Raw genomic sequence first — 25,227 nt, forward strand, 5'->3', positions numbered from 1 at the left:
AGTGGCTCTCCATTTTGCACAGTCTGCTATAGTTCCTCTTAACGCCAAGTAAACACTTGCTCTTACATAAAAAGTGCTGGTGCTGTCTTCAAAATTTATACTAAACTTCTTCTCTTTCTTTTTTATACTAGCAGCTTTATGTTCATCCCCTAAATTAATAAAACAATTGAAAACCTCTAAAGATACATAAAAGGTGGTAATGATGATTTTGCTCGCTGCTGAAGCACATTTGTCTCTGGGGTGGAATATAAGCAACTGCTTAATAGCAAATTAAACACACTTCGAAGGATTGGGACAAACAAATTCGGCTGAAACATCCAGGGATAATATTTAAATAAGCAGGATCTTTTTGGTACATTGCCAAAATATTTGCACTAAACACCTACTGAAAGAGCTGACAATTCTTAAACAAAAACAGTCAACAATTTACTTTGTAATATAAAATAAATACATTTGGTTCTTTCTTAAATACAGGCAGTTCTTCAAAATACCCTTTAGCCAAATCCTATAAAGTCCATTTCTAAGTACTCATGCAATTACAAAGCATAGGACAGACTACTGCAAACAGATGGATTTGCCTATCTAATGCTGTGATGTTTTGGCTGTGGTTTGGTTTTTTTGTTTGGTTTTTTAAAGCATGGTTGTATGGTTGTTAAAATCTTCAGTTTGTTAAAGTACCTGTGCCTCCATCTCCCATTAGATAACCTGACAGAGACTTCACAGAAGGTTATCAAGCGTGATTGCTTTTTGTTTCCTTGACAAAGGTTTTAGGATGGTTGCTAGGTGCCAATTTGGATATCATGCGTTTATGTTTAAAGGTCAAAGGCAGCACAAAAGTATGTAGCCACTTAGCTGCCTTCTTACCTGCTGTCTCTGCCCATCCCTTAGCCCCGTCTCTGTTTTAAAATCATTAGAAAGCTGTCAAACAAAATATGTCATAGTTTCCAACAACTGAAGGGATATCAAAGCAATGGTGTTGCATTAAGTAGATTCCCTAAACCTATCTCTGAGCAGGAGAGAACCAACTTTATGGTTTTATGTGAGTGTGTGCAGAATTTTCATTAGGGAAATCTTTTGGAAGTGGTGGGTATCAGTCTGGTAATCAAAAGGCAGAAGGACTTTTCCAGAGTCACTGGGGGCAGAATTCAGTGCTGTAGTGTTTTAAGGGTGACTCTTTTCTTCCTACTGTTGCATTAATAGGATGGTGAAGTTTTCAAAAATATGCTACCCAGATATTCAAAAACATGCCACCCAAATGTGATCTCAATTGTCATGACTTGTTACCATATTATAACAAGTTCCTTCAATGAAGCAGGTGCCATTGTGCATGCAAATTTAGTAACACTGTGTGTAACCATTTCCTTGGTAAACTAATAAAGTTGCTTCATTTGTGCATTGTTTTGTAGGTGAAGAACTGAAAGGAAAGATAACAGTCCACAAAAACAGAAAAGATCCACGTTCCCTCATCATAACACTTTCACTGAAAAATGTGAAGCAGACATACAGTCTTCAGTGAGGACTACTCCACAGCTGGCTTTGAAATGTATAAAATGAATAAAAACAATGGTTGTTTGGATCAACAACTTCGAAATACGTTTTTCTGGAAATGATAGTGCTAGAAAGTGTGTACCCATAGACTGTTGGTTCTTCTCTGCAGGCCATTTCATACAATCCAAAGCAGTTAGAAGAAGAAACCATGAGGGAATTAAGTTTATTTCAAGTCTGCTATCGTGGACGTAAGCAGCGCAACTTTAAAAAATACTTTTGACCTTTTTAATGAAATCATACTAAGTTGTACTCAGAGTAGATTCAATGAAATAAATGATTTCAATGGGTCTACTCTGAACATGGCATTGTTGGATATTGTTCTTGGATAATTAAGTATTTAGAAACATAGTCAAGGTTCTTGACAAGGAATCTTGTGGAATTTACTTATTGCAATCCCCCCCCCCCCCAGTTTTGACCTCCTTTAGATGGGCAAAACATTATTTTTCCTCAAGTATTTTTATATTACCACTGAAAAAATAAAGTTTTTTGTATTGACACTATAAATTTATTATGTGTCTTGACTATGAGATTTTTGTATTGAGCCACCTGTTGAGACTTTGAGGTATCAGTCTTGTCAATTCTTTGTTTTGCTAACTTGTCACACTTGATATTATATGCCCTTCTACATACAGAATAAAATCCCATCACCCATTAAGACTGTCATACTTTAAATCTGTAAACTGTAACAAGACAAATGCGCATGACATACCGTATTTTTCTCTCTATAACACGCAGATTTTTTCTCCTAAAAAGGAAGGGGAAATGTCTGTGCGTGTTATTGAGCGAATGTGTGGTCCCTGGAGCCGACTGGCACGAGTGGAAGCAAAAATCGGGCAAAAATCAAATCGTGTCTCAGAGAAGGGAAACCTGAAAAGAGGAAGCGGCTGCTTTCCTGCATTCTGCCTCAGGGTCCTACTGCCCACCCACCTCTGTTTCGTTGCTGTGTTTGCTCAAACGGAACAAAGAGCAGGGAAAGCCCCTCCCCTCCAGGCAAGAAGAGGGGAAAGCAGAGCATCCTTCCTTCTAATTCCTCTCCGTGCTCCAGCCGGAAAACATGCAGGTGGGAGAGAGAGAGAGAGAGAGAGAGAGAGAGAGAGAGCTGGCTGGCGTGAGTGGGGGAAAACTTTTGCCTTCCTTTCCTCCCTCCCGTTATACCCCTCTCCTGCATTCTTAGCCGGCTGCTTCTCTGCACACCCCTCTCGTGCTCCTTGTCCCTTCTGTGTTTTTCCTTCCCTCTCCACTTAAAATGTGGTTACAAAGCATGGATCCACATGGATCCTCAGGATCTTTGCATTGGGTCACCCCAAATTCACCATCAGAGCACATAGCATGTCCATGGCTACAGCCTGCCCCCCAAAAATCACGCACCCACTGTTGCCTGGGGCTGCAATGGTGCAAAAACGTGGTTACAAAGCATGGATCCACATGGATCCTCAGGATCTTTGCATTGGGTCACCCCAAATTCACCATCAGATCACATAGCATGTCCATGGCTACAGCCTGCCCCCCAAAAATCACGCACCCACTGTTGCCTGGGGCTGCAATGGTGCAAAAAAGTGGTTAAAAAGCATGGATCCACAGGGATTCTCAGGATTTTTGCATTGGGTCACCCCAAATTCACCACCAGATCACATGTCTGTGGCCACAGCATGAAGCACAAAAATGATACATCCACTGTTTCATTCAGAATGTTTTTTCCCTTGTTTTCCTCCTCTAAAAACGATGTGCGTGTTATGGTCAGGTGCGTGTTATAGAGCGAAAAATACGGTACTATTGCCTTTCTGCCGATACTCCAACTGATTCAGAATACCGCAGTTGCCATTCGTAATCAGTACTGCTGCTTACGGTACATTGATTTGAGTTAAAGACCAGTCTGGTTTTAACATGCACCTGGATTCTTTGGCTACCTGAAATAAAGAATAGCAAAAAATGGGCACATAGTTTTTTTAAAAAAGTCATGTGCAATCTGCTGCAATACCATGAAAGATAGGTGAGCATTCTGTAACTCTTTAGAAAAATACTCTTTTCCTCTTCACTACTAGATGTTTGAGGCTATGTGCGTGTCTTTACAACAAATGGTGCAAAGGGCAAGATGGCAGCATGAAACAGGCACCTAAATAGGTTTAGTGTGAATTTATCTAATGCATTTCCTGCCCTCCAGCATGCAGTCAGAAGGAATAACTGCCCCTAGCCTTTTGGTAATTATCCTTGTCACCTCAAGGACACTCGGCTATCCATTTAGTCACTTTCTCCTTCGTTCTCTATGTATTGCAGAGAATTCAAGTGAGGTACTTGAGTGTGTTTTGAGATGAACTTTAGAGCAGGCTGGAGGTTCTTCCTATTTCAAAGATCTGCATGTGACCTGCCCTCCACCTTGACATGTACACAGAACTGGGAAGCAGGGAAATGCTAGTCGTAGCCAAAGGGGTAAAGGTAAAGGGACCCCTGACCATTAGGTCCAGTCATGGACGACTCAGGTTGTGGCGCTCATCTTGCTTTATTGGCTGAGGGCTGGGTCATGTGGCCAGAATGACTAAGCCACTTCTGGCGAACCAGAGCAATGCATGGAAATGCCGTTTACCTTCCTGCTGGAGCAGTACCTATTTATCTACTTGCACTTTGACGTCCTTTCGAACTGCTAGGTTGGCAGGAGCAGCGACCGAGCAACGGGAGCTCACCCCGTTCGCAGGGATTAGAACCGCCAACCTTCTGATCGGCAAGCCCAAGGCTCAGTGGTTTTATCCACAGCGCCACCCGTGTCCTAGCCGAAGGGGTACACAACCTCATTTAAAGTGTTCTTATCTGTGATGGAGGGAACTGCAAAGGTCATCTTATTTAGCAGGAAATCCACTGCTGCAGCACACCCAACAGGAGATTTTAAGCAGAGGCTGCTGCATGCTCACTTAGAAATGAGAGACCACCACTGCAATCTTCAGAGATAAGTCTTCTCCAATGTCAACACAGCCAGTGCAGTTAGGAACATTCTTACTAATGTTTAATCTAAATAATTTCCTGTTTTAATGTGAATCTGTTGGTTTAGATCCTACCCTCTGGAGCAACAGAAAACAGGTTTGGCCCATTTATGTAATAGCCCTTCAAATATTGGAAGAAAACTGTCATGTTGCCTTTTAAATATGGTAATCTCTTCTCCAGGCTAAACAGCTCCAGCTCTTCACATCCTTGTTCTCTATCCCCAAACCATCTGTGTTGTCATCCTCTAAATATATTCCAGTTTGCGGATCATCTCTATGCATTTGCAATCATTGGCTGGAAATATGAAAGGTGGCTAAATTTGCTTTCAAGGAACAGCTGTATAGAACACTTCTTTCCCTCCTGTCTTCATAAGGCTATGGCCTGGGCCATATTGGGAATTAACACTGCAAACTGATTCTGCATGAAGTTCAGTCACCAGGGATAATTTTGTGATGTTCCACCAAGAGTGCTCAACTGCCCTTTCATTTCCCTCAAAGATTGTTCTTTCAAGGGTGTGGGCCAGTACATTTTTGGCTAACAAATTGTCAATAACTCTCCTATTTTTAGAACTTGCTTTTGCATCCAAAATATTTGCCCCTTAATTTACCAACCTCTTTCCCATCAGTTCATTACTAAAGAAAATGGTTCTTTTAATAAATTCTTACAAGTGGTGCTAATACTTAAAAATAAGATCTCAAATTAATCACATCACTAAATAGTTTATTAATGATGCAAAGCCACATGGGCTATTAAAGCTAAGAGGTTTGTCATTAGCTGATGTAACTACAGTTTGTGCAGACTGTTTTTATATTTAATTATTCCTTTAACTATTTAAGGCAATGATATGACTAGCCATTGAAGATGGAACGTTTGCTATATATAGGCACCAGGTCTGGTAATCATGAAGAGTGCTATAGGGTAAACTCCTGTAGCTAATAATTAAAAGTTACTCAGAATGGGCAAATACTCCAGTATAATAATCATAAATCCCATTATTATCTGCATCTACTACCATTTTGCAATGGGCTATACAAAAATAATTTTCAAAGCTGTTTTTGGAGACATATTTTCCAAAAGCTAGCTATGTTACACTGGGGAGAACACTGGAGCCCTATCACAGAGAAGAAGCAAGAAAAAACTATTGGACTGTGAGGTAAGCTATTACTCATCAGATGCCTTTTTAGTTGTTGTTCCTGGATAAATTAGAATCGGTTTTATACATGTGGAGTTTCCAGAAATTCGGAAGTATTATCCAGAACTGAGTTTGACCCAACCTTTCCTGGTTATTTTTGCTAAAGTATAAAATAGGATTTATTTCTGGGTGTCAAGTGTATATAAAGAAATAAAACATGCTTCTAAGGAACTAGAAAACAGTATTATCCCCACAAGGGAACTTTTCCATTTATAATACGCCACTAGATGATTTTGGAGTGTGTCAGCAACTGAGCTGCAAAACTGAGCATAGCTTTGTCATTGAACAAGGGAAAGCCATTAATATGGCGGCTGCTCTGTGTCTTTTCGTAAGAAATGAGCCACCTATTGGGGCCTTTAATAGATTTCGGGGTTTTCCCCCATCTCACACTTTCTTGGTTGTCCTTTGTTTTTAATTCTCTAGGACATAGTGTGTTTACTTTAATGAGATGCAGGGCCTGTGATCCAGCAGGAAGAGTGCTTAATCTTAAACTCGACAATGTTCTAATGGGTAAAGGAATGCAGAGAAGCATGACAGATCGTTTCATACAATTGCTGCAGCCGCCTGATTCAGATCCTTTAAAAAGAGAGGGTTATCCTTATTCCCAGATGATGTCAAAGTGGTATGATTATATAAGAATGCTTACTGATGGAGACTGCATGGTGGGGGGGGGGCATACTGAAGAATGCAAGGCTACCTGGGCAATGCTAAAATGTGGGGAGGGGGGGAATCCCACAGCTGAAGAACATCCTAATCGTTGCTGCCTCACTCTGGCTAGCATGGAAGGTGGTGGAATTTTCTTGTTTGCTCTGTCCACCACCCTGTTGCTAATGTTCCCTTTGATATTAACATAATGGATAGAAAATCACTACACTCTTTCCAGGACTGGTGTAGGATTCTGCCCCCCTTTTCAGAATTGTATCATGGGAACAAGGGTTTGGGATCCTGCAGATCGAAGGTGTTTGCCACATCCACCCTTTCTTAAAACTGTGAAAAACTGCTGATGGTACAGTTACACCTGCTGAGCCTTCTGGGGTCTCCTTAAGAGTGCAAGTGCTGCCTCCACCCGTAGAGTAATACTTTCACCATCTCACAATACGTATTCCTTAGGCAGACTTTGACCTGCTTTAGAAGTGCAGCCTCTAGTATCATTCATAAACAAGGGACACTTGAAATACATAGGGCCTACAGATGCTACCAAATGAGAAAATTGGGATCAAGTGTGAGAAGTCATGTCATCTCGGCCTACTTTCCTTGCTACAGGAGGTATCGAGCAAAACAGGGAAGCAGAAAAGGAAGTTGATAAACTCCCATGGGCCTGTCAGTGTCTTGGACTAGGTCAAAGCCCAGCAAAAGCAATAGTCACCAAACATTGTCCTTCGCTCACATGTGAGTACTGCAAGGCTGCCTCTGCAAATAGGCAGTGATCAGCTGCTTCAGGCAGCAAACCCTACTTTGTGCGTGCTGCTGCTTCCTGCCATTCTTCCTGAGCACCCTAGTTTGCATTGCACCACTTGAGCTGACATGCTGATGTCACAGAATCATAGAACTGTAGAGTTGGAAGGGACCACAAGGGTCTAGTCCAACCCCTTGCAATGCAGGAATATTTTTAGCCAACCTGGTGCTCAAACCCACAGCCCTGAGATTAAGAGTCTCATGCGCTACCAATTGAGCTATTGTCTTCTGTCAGTTTTGAAGCAAGAGGCAATTTCTACCCCAGTCTGCTTCTGTATGTGAAATAGAAGACAAATCAACTTGCCCTTCATCTTGGGCAACAAAGGGTTGTATCCAATGTAGTGCTAAGCTGAAATCACTTAGCAATATACTTTTTCTGATAGCAAAACATTTTGCGCCATCAGGACATTGTTGCACAAGAGAATGCATAGGCAAGTAGCTGCTAACTATGTTGCACAATAGATTGTGCAATCTGTTACACAATTCATTTCTGCTAGCAGAATTGTTGTGTTGGATTCCTTGGTTGTGCAACATTAAAGAACCTTTGCACTAGCAGAGAACATTGGATGCAGCCCAAAATGTCCTCAGCTGGTCCTAGGGAAAATAGCAATAAATTAAGTTCCAGATTTGGGGACTTTATTCAAGATAATCTGCACCATGGGTTGGAAAACCTAATGGCATTCTGCCATGCTAAGATAAACTTGCCTAAGCAGCTGGGAAAAGTGAAGGCGATGCTGTTAAGGTTTTTACTAAACACTTCCAACCATCTCAGATAGATGCTGGTAACAGTGGCAGCACATGAAATGATCCATTATAGCAACTAAATGCAAGTACCATAGAATGAGCTCAGTGCTGCTTTTGACTTTCCACTGCTGCTGTTCCTACTGTTGTTGGCAGTGGGTAACCAAAGCAAAACACACACAAAAAACCCAAGCCACTTAATGGGGCCCATACAAATTAAAGAGGAATAAAAATTACTCAACAAGTTAATTTGATTTTCCACTTGGGTACGACTCAAACTCCCATGGAAATGTGTATAATGTAGTGGAATAAAGCTCTAGAGAACAAAATGGGGTTGGTGCACCCAGATAGTTGTCCAATATATCCAAAAATGGTTTCCATTGTGTTTTATAGTAGCTTCACCAATATTCAGACACTGACATTTGTTTTAAGATGCTTTACACTGATCATTTTTATGTGGTTGGTGCAACTCGGCATTAAGGATACTGTTCTGCCAGCACAAGCATTTCTGCATGTCTGGTGGAATGATCTCCACTATTCTCTCATCCCTCCAGAGCAGATTTGAGAAGGGGCAGGAGGTGTGAAAGGGGGAAGTCCCATTGCACTGATATCCTCTAGCTCAACTATCTAGAAGAAATTGGCCAATTATTGAAATATACATTTGTTAAAAAACCAGAAGCTTTTCTACTAGGTATTGTAGGTACGGACATTAATAGACAAGATAAAAAGTTAGTTCAAAGATTATCTACAGAAATGCTGTAAAATTAATGAATGTTAGAACGATGTAGGATAGAAATTAAGTGGTTTCCAGCTGTAATGCTTTAAGGGAATATGAAAAATGGGTTGTTAAGAGATAAAAATCTAAAGTTACTATTTTAAGACTAAAGATTAGGATAAATAAAGAGGGTAAGGATTTGCTGAACCAACAAACTGAACTGGAATACAAAAAAGGGAGGTATGAGGAGGTCCGGGAAACAAGCTAAGGAAAAAATAAGTAATAGAAAATCTGAGTGTTTTTAATCATTTTTATTTTGTTTTTGTTTTTTTCATTTTTTATTGTAATATTTTAAAAATCCTAATAAATATCTTATAAAAAAAAAAGATAAAAAGTTATTTTTATAACAGCTGCGAGAATATTATTGGCACAGAAATGGAAACAAGAAGAATTGCTGACAAAGGAGGACTGGCAGATAAAACTGATGGACTACGCAGAATTGGATAAGGTGACAGGAAGGATTCGTAACCAGAGGGACCAGAAGTTCTTGAAAGAGAAAATATGCGAAATATTTGAAAGACAATTGTAGTAATTTGACTACGCTTGTAGGACTACAAGAAGTTGTGTAAGGAGAATAATATGAAATATTACAAAAAAGGATTTAGGAAATAGCTTTTATTTAAGATTTGAACTGTTAAAGTAATATGGACAATAACAAAATGCAGAATTAAGACGTAAAGTTTGAAAATCATTGGTTGTGGTTAATGGAAGTAGTAGGCTAAAACATAGCCAAATGGACGTACAAATTGAGAAGACATGTTGTGTTTTTATCTTTTGTTTGTTTGTGTAAAAATCAATAAAAATATTAAAAAAGAAATTGGCCAATTGTATTTTTTACTAAGGATTACACCTATAGTAAACTCACAACATGGCTACTAAATTGTAAAGGTGTTCAAAACCTGAAGAGCTGGCAACCAGGAGAGGGGGTAGAAAGAAAGGTTAAGTCTACTGGTTCTTGGGTTAACAATGATATTTCACTCTGCATTTAAATGGATTTTCCCCTGTTGCTGCCCCAGGAAGACTGGCAATTTGGAAGCACACTCACTCTGAAATGCCAAACCAAATTTCTTAACTTCTTCTCCATCCCGGCTTTCTGATGTTCTGTGGCAGTGATTCTCTTTAGGAGAGGGGGTGGACAGACTCACATGCTAGATACATGGACCGTAAGATATGATCATGTGGGGCAGGCCAATTATGGGTCTCTCCTAGCATCTGGGAATAATGGGGGGAAGGCTAATGTTGCATCATGGTTATTGAACTTAACAAAGTTCAGTTGTATATACAATTGAGCTTTTATTGAACCTCTCGATGAAGTGTGCAATGAACTAGTAATGAGCAACTTAGGTGGGGGAGGATCTCTTAATAGCATTGACCTTTGTCACATTACTGGATAGCCTTAACCCACTGTCCATTCAGCTGGAAAATTGGATTGGGGGAGTGCATGTGGTGGAACTTCTCTGCTATTCAGGAACTGTAGTAAAGCTATGCTTTCCCCATGTGAGTGAATTGATTCCTGCATTGGAAACAGAAACATAAGGCAACTACTAGTGGTGGTTCACTCCTTTTGTCTGTAAGCCACCTAACCAAAATTTTAAAAGAGAGATTTTCTAAGGTATTCATAGCTCCTAATTTTTCTGAAACAACTGTAAAACCTCAGATTCATTACATTTTAAGATGAGCTTTCTTTAAGCAGCAGTGAGGAACTGATCTGGAGCAACCAATGCCCCCTTCCCCAGTGAAACAAGTGGTGGGTTAAGCATCCACCATCCCTATTCCCTTGCTCCCCACCATACCTTATGATGCTGCTTTTCAAACATAAATCAGTGTTTTTCATTCAAACCAGTTAAGCACCTTTAAAAAGGTAAAGGACCCCTGACAGTTAAGTCCAGTCGCAAACGACTCTGCGATTGCTGTGCTCAACTCGCTTTACTGGCCAAGGGAGCCAACGTTTGTCCACAGACAGTTTTTCCAGGTCATGTGGCGAGCATGACTAAGCCGCTTCTGGCACAACGGAACACCGAAACCAGAGCAGCGCATGGAAACAGCGTTTACCTTCCTGCCGGAGTGGTACCTATTTATCCACTTGCACTTTTTTGGTGTGCTTTCGAACTGCTAGGTTGGCAGGAGCAGGGACCGAGCAATGGGAGCTCACCCCATCGCGGGGATTTGAACCGCTGACCTTCTGATTAGCAAGCCCTAGGCTCAGCGGTTCAGACCACAGCGCAACCCGCCATCAATATATAATGTGGGATATGTACAAAAAGGAATAAATATATAACCTTTAAGAGTATTTCATAATCAATTATCAAATTGAAATCAAAGGTGATGGAATTGATTATTTCATCAGTAGACTATTAAAATATGGTGTTGTTTTTCTCAGTGTTCTTCAGTGATGCTCCTGCTAGGCAAAAATTCTTAGACAGCACAATTCTTACAGCACAATTCTAACCATTTCTAACCATGTGGAGTTCAGTAGGACTTAATTCCACATAAGTGGGGTTGGGATTGTAGCCTTGATCATATAAATCAGATGCTTACTTAGAAAATCCAAATCTGCTGGTTGGAACCACCTTATTCCCAGTGGCATAGTGTGGGTTGTATCCTTGGCACTGTCCACCGATAGGCTAGAACGAAGGGGCAATAGCTCAGCAACCTAACTGAGTGGCAACTGCAGTGCTCCATGAGCGGCGAGTACAGCAGAGAGTGGGATGGGGGATTGGTCAGGAGTGGGTATCTTTCTAAAGCCCTGCAGAGGGTGCCCTAGCAAACAAGCCATCTCCCAAATCCATTCCGCAGTCCACCCAGGCAAATATTGGGAGATTTTCTATGTGAGTGGGAGACTGTGCTATTTTTAAAATTTATTATTACTACTTTACTCGTTTTTCTTTTGAAATTTTGCACCCCTAAGAATTTTGCCTCCAGGGCAACTGGCCCTGGGGCCCCGCCCAAACTACACCAATGCTTCTTCCTGTTCCCCCATATTTTAAACCCCAGGTTTTATGCTGGCGTTCATATGGCCCTGTTGTTACGTTCCATTGTTTAGAAATGTGTTCCATTATTATACCACAACGTCAGTTTTCCAGGGTAAGCAGAGACATAAGGCTAATTTACCTTCTTTCCTGCTTCTGAATCAAACTGCTAGCACTTTTCTCCCTGCTATCGCTATTTGATAAAGGTTGCCCTGATCAGCTCTTGAAGTTCAAATTTTAAAAGCCTTGGTGTGGCAGGCTGTTTTCTTTCAGCATTTCAAACCACTAAAATGTGATACAATTCAGCAGTTAATATTAAACCTGCCTGAGAGAAGGTTGTTTTAGAAGTCTCTCTGAGCAGATCCAGTGCTTTGGGAAGGGCAGAGGACAGTATCCCTTGCACCTGGCTGCCCAAACATCAATCCTGCTATTGCTGCTGAAATGATTCCCTGCTACTGCCCGATTGTGCAGGCATGAATCAATGGACAGACAAGAAGATAGTCTTGCCAGACAGACTGTATCTAGGATTGGTAGCAGATACACAGGACTGTCTCAGGTAAATCCAGATGTGTGGAGAGCGAGCATGCTCATGAAATAATCTTGTTGGCTTTTTTTATATTTAAGGGCATTAAAGCAAGCATCTAGATAACCGAAAAGGATATGTGCTATTGTAGCCAATGATCTCTTAATCAATTTCACCATCATTGCAATCCTGTGAACCATCTGCCCCTTGGGAATCTGCCAGCATATTAAGCATTATGTCAGACTGACTTATCTGGATGGCCAAGCAGTGGAAGAGCAGAATGAGAGAACCAAGATAAGAGGCCTTAACAGCCTATGTATTGTAAATGCAATGGAGGAGAAATATTCTGTTTTCTTTCACTTGGCCTGTGCTGTGCTGTTTGCATCTCTAGTGGGGAGAATAACTGAAGAGCATGTGTCCAGATTTTTTCCTGCATTTTCTCTACCATTGCAAGCAGCTTCCATATTTTAAGAAGGTTCCCCCCGCTTATGGTTTACACTTCCGCTTTTGTACTAAGATGCATGGAAATTAATTTAGCCAAGGACATGGGAGTGCAAGTCCAGGTATATTTCACTAGATAGCCTTCATCAAGAGATACCTAAATGTCAGAACATACACACAGAAATATATAATTAACATTCTGATTAATTAACATTTTTTGTTTTAACCATAGTATGTTATTTGATCATGTTACTTGAATGTTGGGCTACTGAGGTATCTGCACAATAGATACTGAAAGAAGTTGGTTTAAATATTTATAATTCTGATATACTTCCTTTCAAAATATTGTAGTTTTTGAAATGTTGTATGATATTTTCCAGGCTTAACTATATTTTGTCTGCACTTACCCTCCTTATGCTATATTTCTGTATGTATATTCTTCATTTTATATCTCCCATGATAAAGGACATCTTTTATATTATGCCTTTTCCCCTGATGGGACTCAAGGCGGCTTACAGATAAAAACAAGAATCAATAAAAACATAGAAAAACAACAACATAAAAAAACTATTAAACATTGATAGAATTAAATCTCTCTCTCTCTCTCTCTCTCTCTCTCTCTCTCTCGTGTGTGTGTGTGTGTGAAATATCTATTTAAAACATACAGATAATTACAATAAAAACAGCCTGGGACCAGCCCCTCCATTAAAAGCAGCTCCCAAAAGCCTGGTTGCAACAAGAGTGTCTTTGTCTGCTGGTGGAAGCACAGGAAGGAGGCAGCCAGTGTAGCTTCTCTAGGGAGGAAATTCCAGAGTCTGGGAGCAGCCACCAAGAAGGCCCTCTCCCACATCCCCACCAAGCATGCCTGTGAGAGTGGTGGGACCAAGAAAAGGTCCTATTTTAACTTGAAAAACATTGCAGTTCAATCAATTACCTCCAAGATTTTGCATTTATTGCTTAACTCTTTGGGCCCATTGTTGATTGGGTGCTGCCCTCTTACTGTGGTTTTTCACATATGTGAGAAGCAACTATTAAGGTGGCAGTCCTGTTCCCACTTACCTGGGTATATATAAGCCCCATTCAACTCAATGGGACTTAACTTCTCAGTAGACATGCTTAGGATTGCACAGAAACTAACCAGACCCACCAAGAAGTGGCTTCTCTGAATTCATCCCATGCTCTTTCTTCATCTAAATGCCGCTGTCCTCCTCACTCTTACTTGAAAAATGCTCCATTGTGGAGATATTCCAGAATTATACCTTTAATGTCCTGCTGCTGTCTGAGAAATATGCTAGTGAAGTGGATGGCAGTTGCAGGATCCGTATTCAGTTGCTTTAACTTCAGAATAATGGGTCCTTTGTCCTTTGTGTTCGCTTTTTCAAAAATTGCACTTGCACAATGGAGGAAAAAATCCTGCCCAAAATAAATTTGACAGTAGCCAAAAAGCTCAGCACTACAAATTATTAGCCATTGTTGAGAAATCAAACTCCTTTCTGTTGGAAAACGTGTGTGTGTGTGTGTGTGTGTGTGTGTGTGTGTGTGTGTCCCCTACTGAATTTCAGTCTTAAGGACTTATTTCTTTCACGTTCCACATATTGAGGAATGAAACCTGTCAGTGTAAAATAGGTCAGCACTTGTTCTGCTGCAAGATAAACCACACTTCAAAGTGAACCAAGCAAACCATTTTCCTCAGGAGGACCAGGCTGAACTTATTGGTACTTGGAGATAGCTTTGTTCTCAGTAAATTTCTGGGGCAGAGATTATTGCTTGTCAAGGCGAATCTGGATTTTAGTGGTCATATAGCTGGTCAAGAAAACTGCAGGTGAGGCTTGTTTCCAACAGTTCACCTTGTTTTACAGCAGCGGTGAGCAATCTTTGGCCCACCAACTGTCGTTGGACTCCATGTCCCATCAGTCCCAGTCAGCACGGCCAATGGTCAGGGATGTTGTGAGTTGCAGTCCAGTAACACCTAAGGGAGAGTTACAGCGCCTGCTGTGGCTGTAGAGACCAATATAGGAGAGACATGTTTTGTTGCGGCTGTGGCGGATGAAGGCTTCTGGTTGTGCTGTTGTAGGTGTGTCACAGCATTTATTCTTTCTGCGCTTCTCCCGGCAGTCATTCCTCCTCTAGTCGCTGCTGTGGATGCACAGCTGAACTGATTGCCTCCAGCCTCTGCAGCCATCTTCAAGGAATTCCCACACAGTGGGGTTGATGTTGCCAGCCTTCATGTCACGTAGCTTTCATGTAGGGTAAAAAACAACAACCTTGTATTCTACTGCCCCGCAGTTCAGTGCACCAGTACACCATTATTACTGTTTATTTGTTTATTTAGATAAACCCTTATTCTGAGCTTTTACTTGAACTTAGATTCTGTTTCAGCCTTGAGGGGAGAGGTGGAATAAGGGTTCCGTTTAGTTTGACACCCTGACTGACATTTTTTGCTGAAACTACAGATGTCTATAGGGCGTGTATTCTAGAAATATGATATAGTGGCCAGCAGAAATCCTTGGTGGCATAGAGGGTACATGGTCAGGGGACAATAGATGTTAGCAGCGTGACTGCCTGGCCAGCGATGCAGAAACTTCCTCCAGATGCGTCTGTCCCTCTCACAACCGTGCACCTGATCCCCTTGAGCTCCCAACTTCCAATATTATTAAATGAAACTTCCCTGACAGAAGCCAAGTTCCCTATTCACAGTCTTCTTACTGTCTAGATTCATAGCTGTGTCAGAATTCAGAATGTGTATTTGAAGATTCCAGCAGCTGCTGTGTAAATAAATTAAAGCCGCTGGAGACAAGAACACAAAGCTAGGTGCACATCCTGCTTCCATCGCTTGATGAGTTAACACAAGCTGCCGCAGAGAAGCCTAACCACACAAGCAATTAATGCTTTAAAGATTTACCAGACCCTTCATTATCTGGGAATAATTTCAACTGAAATGAGAGAGAACTTTTATCAGAGAGCTCTTATAAAGGTAATGATTTCCCTGTCCAAGAGACTTGGCTCTTTATTAACTGAAAGGACCCACGCTAGGAAATTCTGTGCAGTTACGGAAGAAGGGGGCACTCATATTCAAGCCAGCCAGCCATATTTAAAACCGCGATAAGAACACCACCACCAGCAAATCAAAATTAATTTCAATCTAACCCACAGCTCACTGTGGTAGGCATGTGCTATATACTTTATATCACATATAATAAATTGCAGAAAGTCATTTTTAACAGGAAATTGGTAGGTCATAATAATCTGATGTAATTCAGGAAGAAAGATTAAATTAATGGACTTTCATAAGCCAGCGTGCATTATTTCTTAATATGAGCATTACATTAAAAACAGGTTAATGATTTGTTTCCATATCTAAGAAAAGTTTAAAAATATAGCTTTTCATTTTAAAAAAAGAGAAAGCAGAAAAAGTGCAAAGAAATGTGTCACCTTTAGCAAAGTCTGTTTTATCTCCCCATGCTTTGATGGCTTTGTTCTGCAGTAAAAGGAGCTACTGAAATCCAAGAAACAGCCTTGCATGACTGATTGCATGCTAGTCTTATTTCCCTTTTCATAATCCAAATGGTAAAACAAGCCAGTCATTTAAAAAATGCAAGAGGAGGAATGTTCATGCACCTCTGTTTGTTTATTATTTTAGTTATTCAATTTAATGTTCATCAGAAGTATATTTTGCTTAAGATATAATTGGCTGAGATTAGTCCTGAAAATGATCAGCCAGAATGAGAGAGAGAACGCAAGAGATGAGCTGTAACCTCAGCCATGCGATATTTCCTAATTCCTGGGATGTGCAGTATTGAAATCATCTAATGGCCCAGCTGTATGACTGGCAGGTGCCATTGCTGGACCTTGTTCACAGCCGCCATCTGTGGTGCGGCAGCACCTGCCATTGGCGTGGCTGGTTCCATTGTCTGCCCTTCACTCCAGTCAAGCTTGTTAAGAGCCATGCAATGACACTTGTGTGGCATTGGTGAAAGATGGCGCCATTGCATTCTGAAGGGCCATTAACAAAACTTTAGGAAAACCACGCACTTCGTATTTTCGGGGGGAAATTATGCTGCAGCTGAAGCTATGCGGTCAGTGTGGCATGCAGGGCAAAGTGATTCAACTAGCTAGCAACCTGTCTTACTTGAAAATGAAGTTACATGGTAGCAGGCACTGTTTGTGGGCTTTTCTAGCTGTTCTGGCTCCATTCACAGCAGAACCATGCAAGACCCTGGTGTGCTAAGAGCTGCAGTTCATTCTCTTGCTTGTGCTGAAAAGTTTGATTCTTTAGAATAGGTGTGGGTGGCAATCTGTCATTGGACTTCAACTTCCATCAATCTTAGTGAGCATAGTTGTGGGAATGTTGAGGAAGGCAGGAGAGGATTTTTTGATCCAATATTATTCCTCCTCACTCACGCTAGTGAGCAAGCAGCAGAGCACATTCCCTTGCAGATTGCTGGAAGCAAGTTGATGATTTGTTAGAATCCTTTAAATTAAGCAATCCAGTCTGGCTTTTCCAATCTGGATTGTTCCTGGTAAATTTCCCCTTTATTTCCCTGTTAAAATAATAATAAAACGACAGTCTTCTTTAAAAGTAATAGTAAAGTTTACTTACATTCAGTTCACAGCAGTAATCTGAAGGCAGACTTCAACTTGTGGTTACAGTTACATTTGTAGAGAAAAGAAGTCTGAACTTCACCTCCAACTTTCTACCTTGCGGCTTCCATCCTCTGTAAGGATGAGCCATGTGCTGGCTAAGAGCCAGAAGAGGAGGCCCAAGAGAGAAGTCAGAAATGAGAAAATGGAAAAAGGGAAGATGGCTGCGTGGCTAGCCCTTTTACATGGTCAGCTAGGGCCACGCCCATCTACTTGGTCACACACAGGGGGAGGAGGCACCAGAATAGATATGACAGGAAGTCCTCCCTGTCTGGGGCCACATCCCCCTGTGTGTCCACTCTAGGCAACAGGAAGATGTTGTACTTGACTGCTTCAGTGATGATACATCCCACAATAGTCAATGGCCAAGGGCAGCATCTGAAGGCCCACAGGTTCCCCATCTCTGCACTTGCACTCTCGCTCTTGTTCTCACTGTAGTCTGCCCTTTGAGAATGCTCAGGAATGAAGAAAATGAGAGCACTAAGAAGAGAGTGAGAGAAAGAAGAGAAAGAACTGTAGAAAATAAACTAACAAATAATGTGTTTTTTTAACCTAATATCAGATATTTCTGGAAGCAAAGAAAAGCTGCTTTTCAAGAGAGAAGAAAACATTTCCAGGAGAACTTAGCTGTTACTGCCCAATGTTTCAGAAATCCTGCCTAATGGGTCACTATCAAAAGCCCCTTATGGTGATCATGTGTAGTATGCTAAATACTGACAAAGTGAGTCAGATGGTGGGACCTGAAACAAGCAGTGAGGCACATGGTTTTCACTAAGTAATTGAGGCTGATCAATCTGCACTAGTTTTTGAACATCAGATTTGTAGATCTCAGCATTGTGATAGTTAGGATGCTGCTTCAGCTGCATCTACAAAGGGCATTTAAGTTTGGGCTATACAAATATTTAAAATGCCCTTATGCATGTTTGACTTGCCATTCTAAATGCACACACACAATTGATGCAGTCAATCCATTAAATCATTTCTGGGTTATTTGATTTAGTACATCATCATCATCATCATCATTATTAAAATGTCTATACAGTGGTGCTTCGGGTTACAAACACTGTGTTACAAACTCCGCTAACCCGGAAGTAGTACCTTGGGTTGTGAACTTGCCCCAGGATGAGAACGGAAATTGTGCGCCGGCAGCCTGCCAGCAGTGGAAGGCCCATTAGCGAAAGCACGCCTCAAGTTAAGAGCGGTTTCAAGTTAAGAATGGACCTCCAGAACAAATTAAGTTCATAACCCAAGGTACCACTGTACTTCCCTTCATCTGAGGATCACAGGGTAGTATACATTTTAAAAATCTGTTGAAGCTTACGCACATCACTTTTTATACATATGTGTTATTATCAGTGTACATTTTTATATGTCCTTTTAATTTCAGTTGGAGACAGCTAAGCATGTACAATCCTTGATCTTATTAGCATTTAAGCATGTTTAATTCTGGTTGGTTAATGCCCTAATTGATTTTGCTTCTGCCTTTTCAGCAGTTCTCTCATATCATCATAAAACTTGAAGGAATCAAAACACCAGCTAGTTTTAGAATCCCATTTTCTACTATTCACTCCCAAATGCCATTCAGTCCAGATTACAGCATGCCAACATCACAGAGCAGGTGTGTTGCCGTACAGCGCCAAAACAGTGATCCAAGCCATATGCTAAAGCAGGGAGGGGGAGGAGAATGTGTGGTCCTCCAGGGTGACTTGACTACATCAGCTCTTGACCATGGGCCCTGGGGCTGACAGGAGTTGGAATTGACTGGGAATGACATCAGGAGGGTCAGTTCCCCACCCTTGAGATAAAGTGAAGTTTGTGAGTGTGTGAGTTATAGGGTTACTTTTCACCCTCCCAGTATCTCAAGGCTATTGATCAATGATTCTCCCTGTTTACCTCCACTCCTGAACTATTAGGCCTCCCCCTGCAGTTTTGCATTTTGAAACCTGAGCTTTCCTTTCCGTAACTCCAACATTCATACGATTAGGATTCTTTCCCCCTGCATTTATTTATTTTTTTGCTTATCTGCAAGGACTTGGAGCGGGGGCCAGGGTACCGATGGGAGAGGAGGGGGAGATGCGAGCTGATCCAGGACAAGATCAATTACTATTTTTCATCTTTGACAAAGTAATTAAGGCTGTAGTGACTTGTTAATTCAATCCGAATGGCTGCTGTGGTGATAGATGCAGATTTACAATCAGTTCTGCTTCAGCGTAGGGAAATGATTATCCACTGCAAACAGGAGGCCTGAGAGCAGGGAATCACTCCAGGGGGACGTGTTTCCTTTTTTAAAGAGACTGCAGGCTGCGCTACAGAGGCAGAAAAAAGCACATATGAAGAGAGGGGTGAGAGAGAGATGCCCTCATCTTCTCTAACACTCACATTCACACTTACATGTACAGTGGGTTGGAAACCATGTATGCAAAGGATTACTGTGCATACAGCTCTCACAACTGGATCCCTGAAGCCAATATGTGAGATGATGTGTGTCCAGCGCCCAATGCTGGATTGGGGCCATGTGCGCCATGCCAGACAGATGGTCAGCGCTATCAGCTTTGACAGGACTTGTTCCTGCATCCATTCATCCCCTCCCCATCCCAATCACAGCCAATAGCACTAGCCTTCTGACTGGTGGGGCTCAGTGTGCAGAGATACAGAAATTCCTTATAGAATGAAAGCTTGATCCATATACTACAGAGAGTAAATCCATATGGCCAATCTGGCAAGTTGAGGCTTGAGGGCAGATTGAGTTTGTCTGTGCAGCATTCTACCCAAGGGTAAAATGGTGGTGTTATTTGCTGCTTCTTGAACACAACACACATTTAAGCTTTATTCACACTATAAATGTATATTGGCTTTAGATCACTTAATTGTCATGGCTTCCCCAAAGGAACCCTAGGAATCATAGTATGGAAAGGGTGCTGATTACTCTGTTCTCATTCTGGTTCCCTAGCCCTGCCCCTTTCATGATACCATTATCAGGACTGTCTTATAGAAGGAGTGATTTTTCAACCAGGATAAGTTTATAACATATATTCTGAATGTTTAACCAGATTTGGGGCAGATTTACTTCAGTAACTATTCACCTGTGCCATGAGCTGGAAATATTCTGAACTCACTGCAGGTCCAGCAACCTCAATACCACAGAGAGCATGCAAATCCTTCAGAGATCTACTCAGCTTATATGTCAAGCATGTAAATTTACACTGTGACACGAAGTCATGCAAATCGACACAAAGTTTGTCAAATACAAATAGCTGTTTCTTAAAAGGGCATTTTGCCATTAATTCATCAAAACAGTGCATGATAGCATGGGTGCCTGTTTCCTAATTTTACTTCTTACATAATCTCTGTAGAATAAAATAGACCATGGCACCCTGTTTTAAACGCCTTTTGATCAGGCAGCTTTCTATGTACCACACACTTAGGAAAACACAGCAGATTTCTGTGCAACCAGTTTGAGGAACATCAGTGACTGAGTGCACCACATGGGCTGCTTCAAAGATGGAACTTCTCATTTTTGATGGAAATGTCGCAGGTCTCAGGATTTCTGGTGGGTTGTGTATGCTACATGCTCAAGTATGCTGTGCCAAGAGGCCAACATGGTAACATGGGTCCAGCGCTAGCCTTTTAAATCTTTGTTTCGTGGGAGGAATAAGGCCATTTGGTTTGAAACTTTGACAACTCACCTCCTTGTTGCAGCTCTCATGGAAGTTGCACACTTTGGGGGAAGTGACAGGCAGTTTGATAAAGGGAGGCGGTGTGGCAGATATGGCAGCTAGCATTGGCTGACAAATTAACACAGCAATGCAAACTGTCTGGGGGTGAAATTGAGTGGGACACTTATTCTGAAGGCTGGATGTGCCTACATTAATTCTAACCCTAGGGAATCCAGATCCAGCCAGCCTGCCAGCCAGCTCAGTGTTCCTTTTGGACAGACACCTTGGTATAGCTGGGAATTTATGCCCTTGGTCAATGTTGTATTGTTTATTCTTTCTACTTACTAGAAGAAAAAAATGGTGTTAGCTTACATGGTAGTCATGGGTCTTTTCTTCTACAACTGGATGGGATGTGCATGTTTGTGATCTTATTCTTACTGTTGAGGTTGCAATTGTTACTGTCTTTCAATTCAAGAGAAAAAAGGCGTGGAGATGTTCAGGGTGTCAGGAGAGGATATATTGTTTATTAATATCCTTCCTAACTTGCAATAGAAAGTTCCTTTACTTAGCAGAGTTTACATTCCCCTTCTCACATACAGCAGAAAGCTGGTTGCAGGCTCGTTAGAACCTCTTACTATTATGCAATTTAATCTGCCTCAGATTGAATTGTATGTTCCTGGTAAGATCCCCTTTAAAAATCCCTCCTAAAAGAATAAAGACAACACCGTCTTATTCATAAGCAATAAAAAGAAAGTTTACTCATGATCAAGCAGAGCACAGTGTGATCCCTGTAGGCAGGCTTTAGGCTTAAAGATACAAATTTATACTGACAGGTTTATCCCATAAGGGAGATGACCTGGGCGACTGCTTGGCTGGCAGCCAGCAGTTCATTCCAGGAAGTTCGCAGGACAGAAAAATGATGGAAAAGAGAGAGAGTCGCAGCATGCCTTGGCCTTTTACCGGGTCTGGAAAGGTCACACCCACCCACTAGTCACATGCAAGGAAGGATGCTGCAGGCCAGGAGGAACAGGAAGTTTTGACTGGCTGGACCAAACATTCCCTTGCATGTCCACTCTAGGAAAACAAGGAATGTTGTGTTTGACTGCTCCCTGTGGATTACATCCCATAGAAAGAAGGAGCCTTTAGTCTGCAACTGATTTTGCCAGGAAACATGTTTCTGATGGAGGGGGGGCTGGCACATGGGCACTCACATGATTGTTTCCAGGGAGGGCAAAGGAAACAAACAAATATAACTAGCATCAACTAACAGATGTACCATTATGGGAAATCTGGTGATTCAGTGGTAGAGAGGCCTGGGTAGATATGGCCTCTGACAAGCTTGCAATCCAGATTCATCCTTCCACTGTTTTGCAATAGGTAGAACTGCTGTATATCTGTGGGTAGCCCTAGCATCCAGACAATATTTAACACTTATTGCATTTATATCCCTTTTTTTTATTATTCAATGAGTTTAAGATGGTATACTGCAGATGGTTCTCCCCGCCCTCATTTAATCCTCACAACCTTGCGACTACTGAAACCCTCAGTCCGTTCTCTGGCATCCTTCACTCCCTCCCCCCTTAATTAATTGCAGATATCTGGAATTTTAACATAAAAACAAAAGGTAGAGTCAAAGGAAGGAGTGCTTTCTAACAAGGGTATATGGAAAAGGGTCTTCCTGAATGCTGGAAAAGAATTGTATATTTAACTTTAGGAAGTGTGATGTCTGAGTTCCATGCATTTCAAGTCTCCAGGTCAAATTCTTACTCTTATTTCAAATATGTTCTCTTAAATAGGCCTCCCAGTGTGGTTTCCCATCCAGGTATCTTATCAGATTCACCCAGTTTCAGGAAGGCGGCAGCATCAAGGTTCCAATTCTGGGCCCAAATTCTGGGAATTCTAAAGGCACAAAAAAATGAAAACATTGAACATCAGCCAAATAGACATTGAAGGCAGGGATTGATTTTTATTTTTATTATTATTATTATTTGCTGCCTCTTTTCTTCTAAGGAGGATCTGACCCTCTTCATGTCATCAAAACAGAAGAAGCGCCCATCTCTTCCAGCAAGCTGCTTCCCATGGTGGCCAACTTTCAGCCAGAATTTCTATAAGCAGTCTGTACAGGGTTGCCTTCACAGCACAAAGCCACTGCTGCTTCGTTGGCCAACTTCCCATGCTCCTTCTTGCTCCCTGTTAACAAAGAGGAAAGAAATGCCAGCAGTGTTGGTGCAGATCTGCCATAAGTGTGTGGAGGGATTTTTTTTAAGCGACGTAGACTATATGGAGAGGTAGTCCACCCGCTTCCCACTCATTTCCAGGCCAGGACCCTTTCAAGCTGGCACGGAGATCTATCTAGCCCTGCAATAAAAAAAGAAAACCGTCCATCCCACGAGGGTAAAAAAAAAAATAGCCCCCCTCCACCTCTTTCCCCCTTTTCTTCCTAATGTCTCAACAAATGAAACTGGTTTGTAACAATGTTACATGGAAAAAAAATACGAGAGAGACATTGCACACACTTTTGTAAATAAAAAAAAATATTTAATAAAAAAAAGGTGGAAATTGACACTTTGTAGCTGGGACGCAGAGTTTACTAGAAATTGGCCCTCTAGCCGCCGTCTCCCCTTCTCCCACTTCTACCCGCCTCCACTGCACCAAAGAGCATGCACAGATTGCTCTCTCCTCTTCGAGGCGCAACTGCGGCTGTGGCGAGGGGTGTAAGGGGAAAGGCTCCAGTCCTGGTTTTGCTGCTCCCCTGTGTATCGGATGGGCTCGTGCAGACCTAGACGCCTCCTTCGGTGGTAGCAAAACAGCACGACTTTGGCTCGCTTTTGTTTGCAGGAATTTACGCCGTGCGCTTCAAACTTCAAGTGCTTCGGTTTAAATCCGCAGGATTCTGAGTCACTGATGCGCCAGTCCCTAAATCTCTGCTGCTGCTCCTCCTCCTCCTCTAACTCCCGTTGCGGACAGTCCCGCTCGTGAACTTGACTGGAAAGAGGCAAATCCCAGATAGGCAGCCCTCTTCGCTCTGCAGCAACGCGGAAACAAAGGGCTCCCTGGACGCAGGAGGCGCTTTGAGCACAGACCAAGCGCTGAGAGTCCTTCTTGCCGCGGTCTTTGCTCTGAAACTCCTCTCTGCAGCGGGCTGGGATGACGCGAGTTCCAGGCCCCCCTCGGCAACGCAGTTGCCCGCCCTTCTTGCCCTCAAAAGGAAGAAAGGTTTAAATAAAGAGGGAGGGGGAAGCTGATGAGCAACGGGCAAAGGTTGTGGAGAGTTAAAGAAGGGGAGGGAGCGCTTACCAGGTTTAGCTATTTATAACATCCCTTCAAATCAAGAAGATCAATGAGTACGAAATTGTTGGCGCCTGATGTCCGCTTTATTAAATATGACGCAAATAGACGCGCATTGGACCACCTTAGAGAGTGGTGAGAAAGGGGCTTGGGATACTCCCCGTTAACTCTTCCTCGTGTAGAAAATAATCTGATGAATAATACACTGGATATCTCCGCACAAATGAAAGCTAATTAGATTACACTGGAGACAAAATGAATCTATTTCCATCTACATTTCTTTAAGCGCTACAACCATTCCTTGCTTTGGTTCTCTTGTGGAACCAGCGCACTGTAGTTGGGTGAGTTTGGGAGCTGCGAAGATTAGTTTTGAGAATACTGAGAGAGGGGAGGCTCGGGGGTGTAATTTAACCACTACCGAGATCTTCTTGCATAGGAAAACTAGCTCTGTATTATTCTTCAGCCAACTTCTAATGACGTTAATGGACTTGTTTGACTTCGGTAAAAGTGTGTGAGAGAGGGGCGGGAGGAAGCTCTGAAAAATTAAATGTTAGGAGCTTGGAAAGCACCCTGTAACTCTCTTCCTAGTTCACTTAGTTAATCACCCTTTTGCAATTATGTGAATTTCCACTTCCAATTCATCGACGAGGCTAACAAAATTCTGCTAGTGTGTTTTTCACTGGAGACAAAGATGTCCGGTTGTTGTTACTACTTTATTGTTCCACTTTCAAATTTAATAAATTAACAGTGCGCTAAAATGGCCAGAAATTTATGAGCAGATTCCTGTAGTTCGAACCCTACCTTATTTATTGAAGTCTCCTGCTTCGGACAGTGAAACTGTGACAAACAACACTAGTCCTTTAAGATGGATGGTTTGTCTCTTTTAATTTAGTTCATATATTTTAAAGGGATTACTCTAATTTTTTTGGGGGGGGTGTCTGGGTGACACCAAGAGTAAAAAAAAACTCTGTTCTGTAACCCACAGCTGTATCTGCAATTGAATTGAAACCTTGGGTACGATTCAG

The 25,227-nt window shown here is 41.8% G+C and overlaps 1 protein-coding gene across 1 annotated transcript in view; it reads left to right on the forward strand.

The window, feature by feature from the left end:
- The window catches only part of PRMT3 (protein arginine methyltransferase 3), a 60,174-nt gene extending 58,118 nt beyond the window's left edge, over positions 1-2,056 (forward strand). The window contains exon 16 of the mRNA XM_080983387.1: positions 1,407-2,056. Coding sequence (XP_080839513.1) covers positions 1,407-1,516 — 110 coding nt within the window. The 3' untranslated portion in view covers positions 1,517-2,056. The remainder of the gene's footprint in view (positions 1-1,406) is intronic.
- The last annotated feature ends 23,171 nt before the right edge of the window (positions 2,057-25,227 follow it).

Source organism: Podarcis pityusensis (genome assembly GCF_964106645.2).
Source record: "Podarcis pityusensis genome assembly, chromosome: 1".
Lineage (NCBI taxonomy): Eukaryota > Metazoa > Chordata > Lepidosauria > Squamata > Lacertidae > Podarcis > Podarcis pityusensis.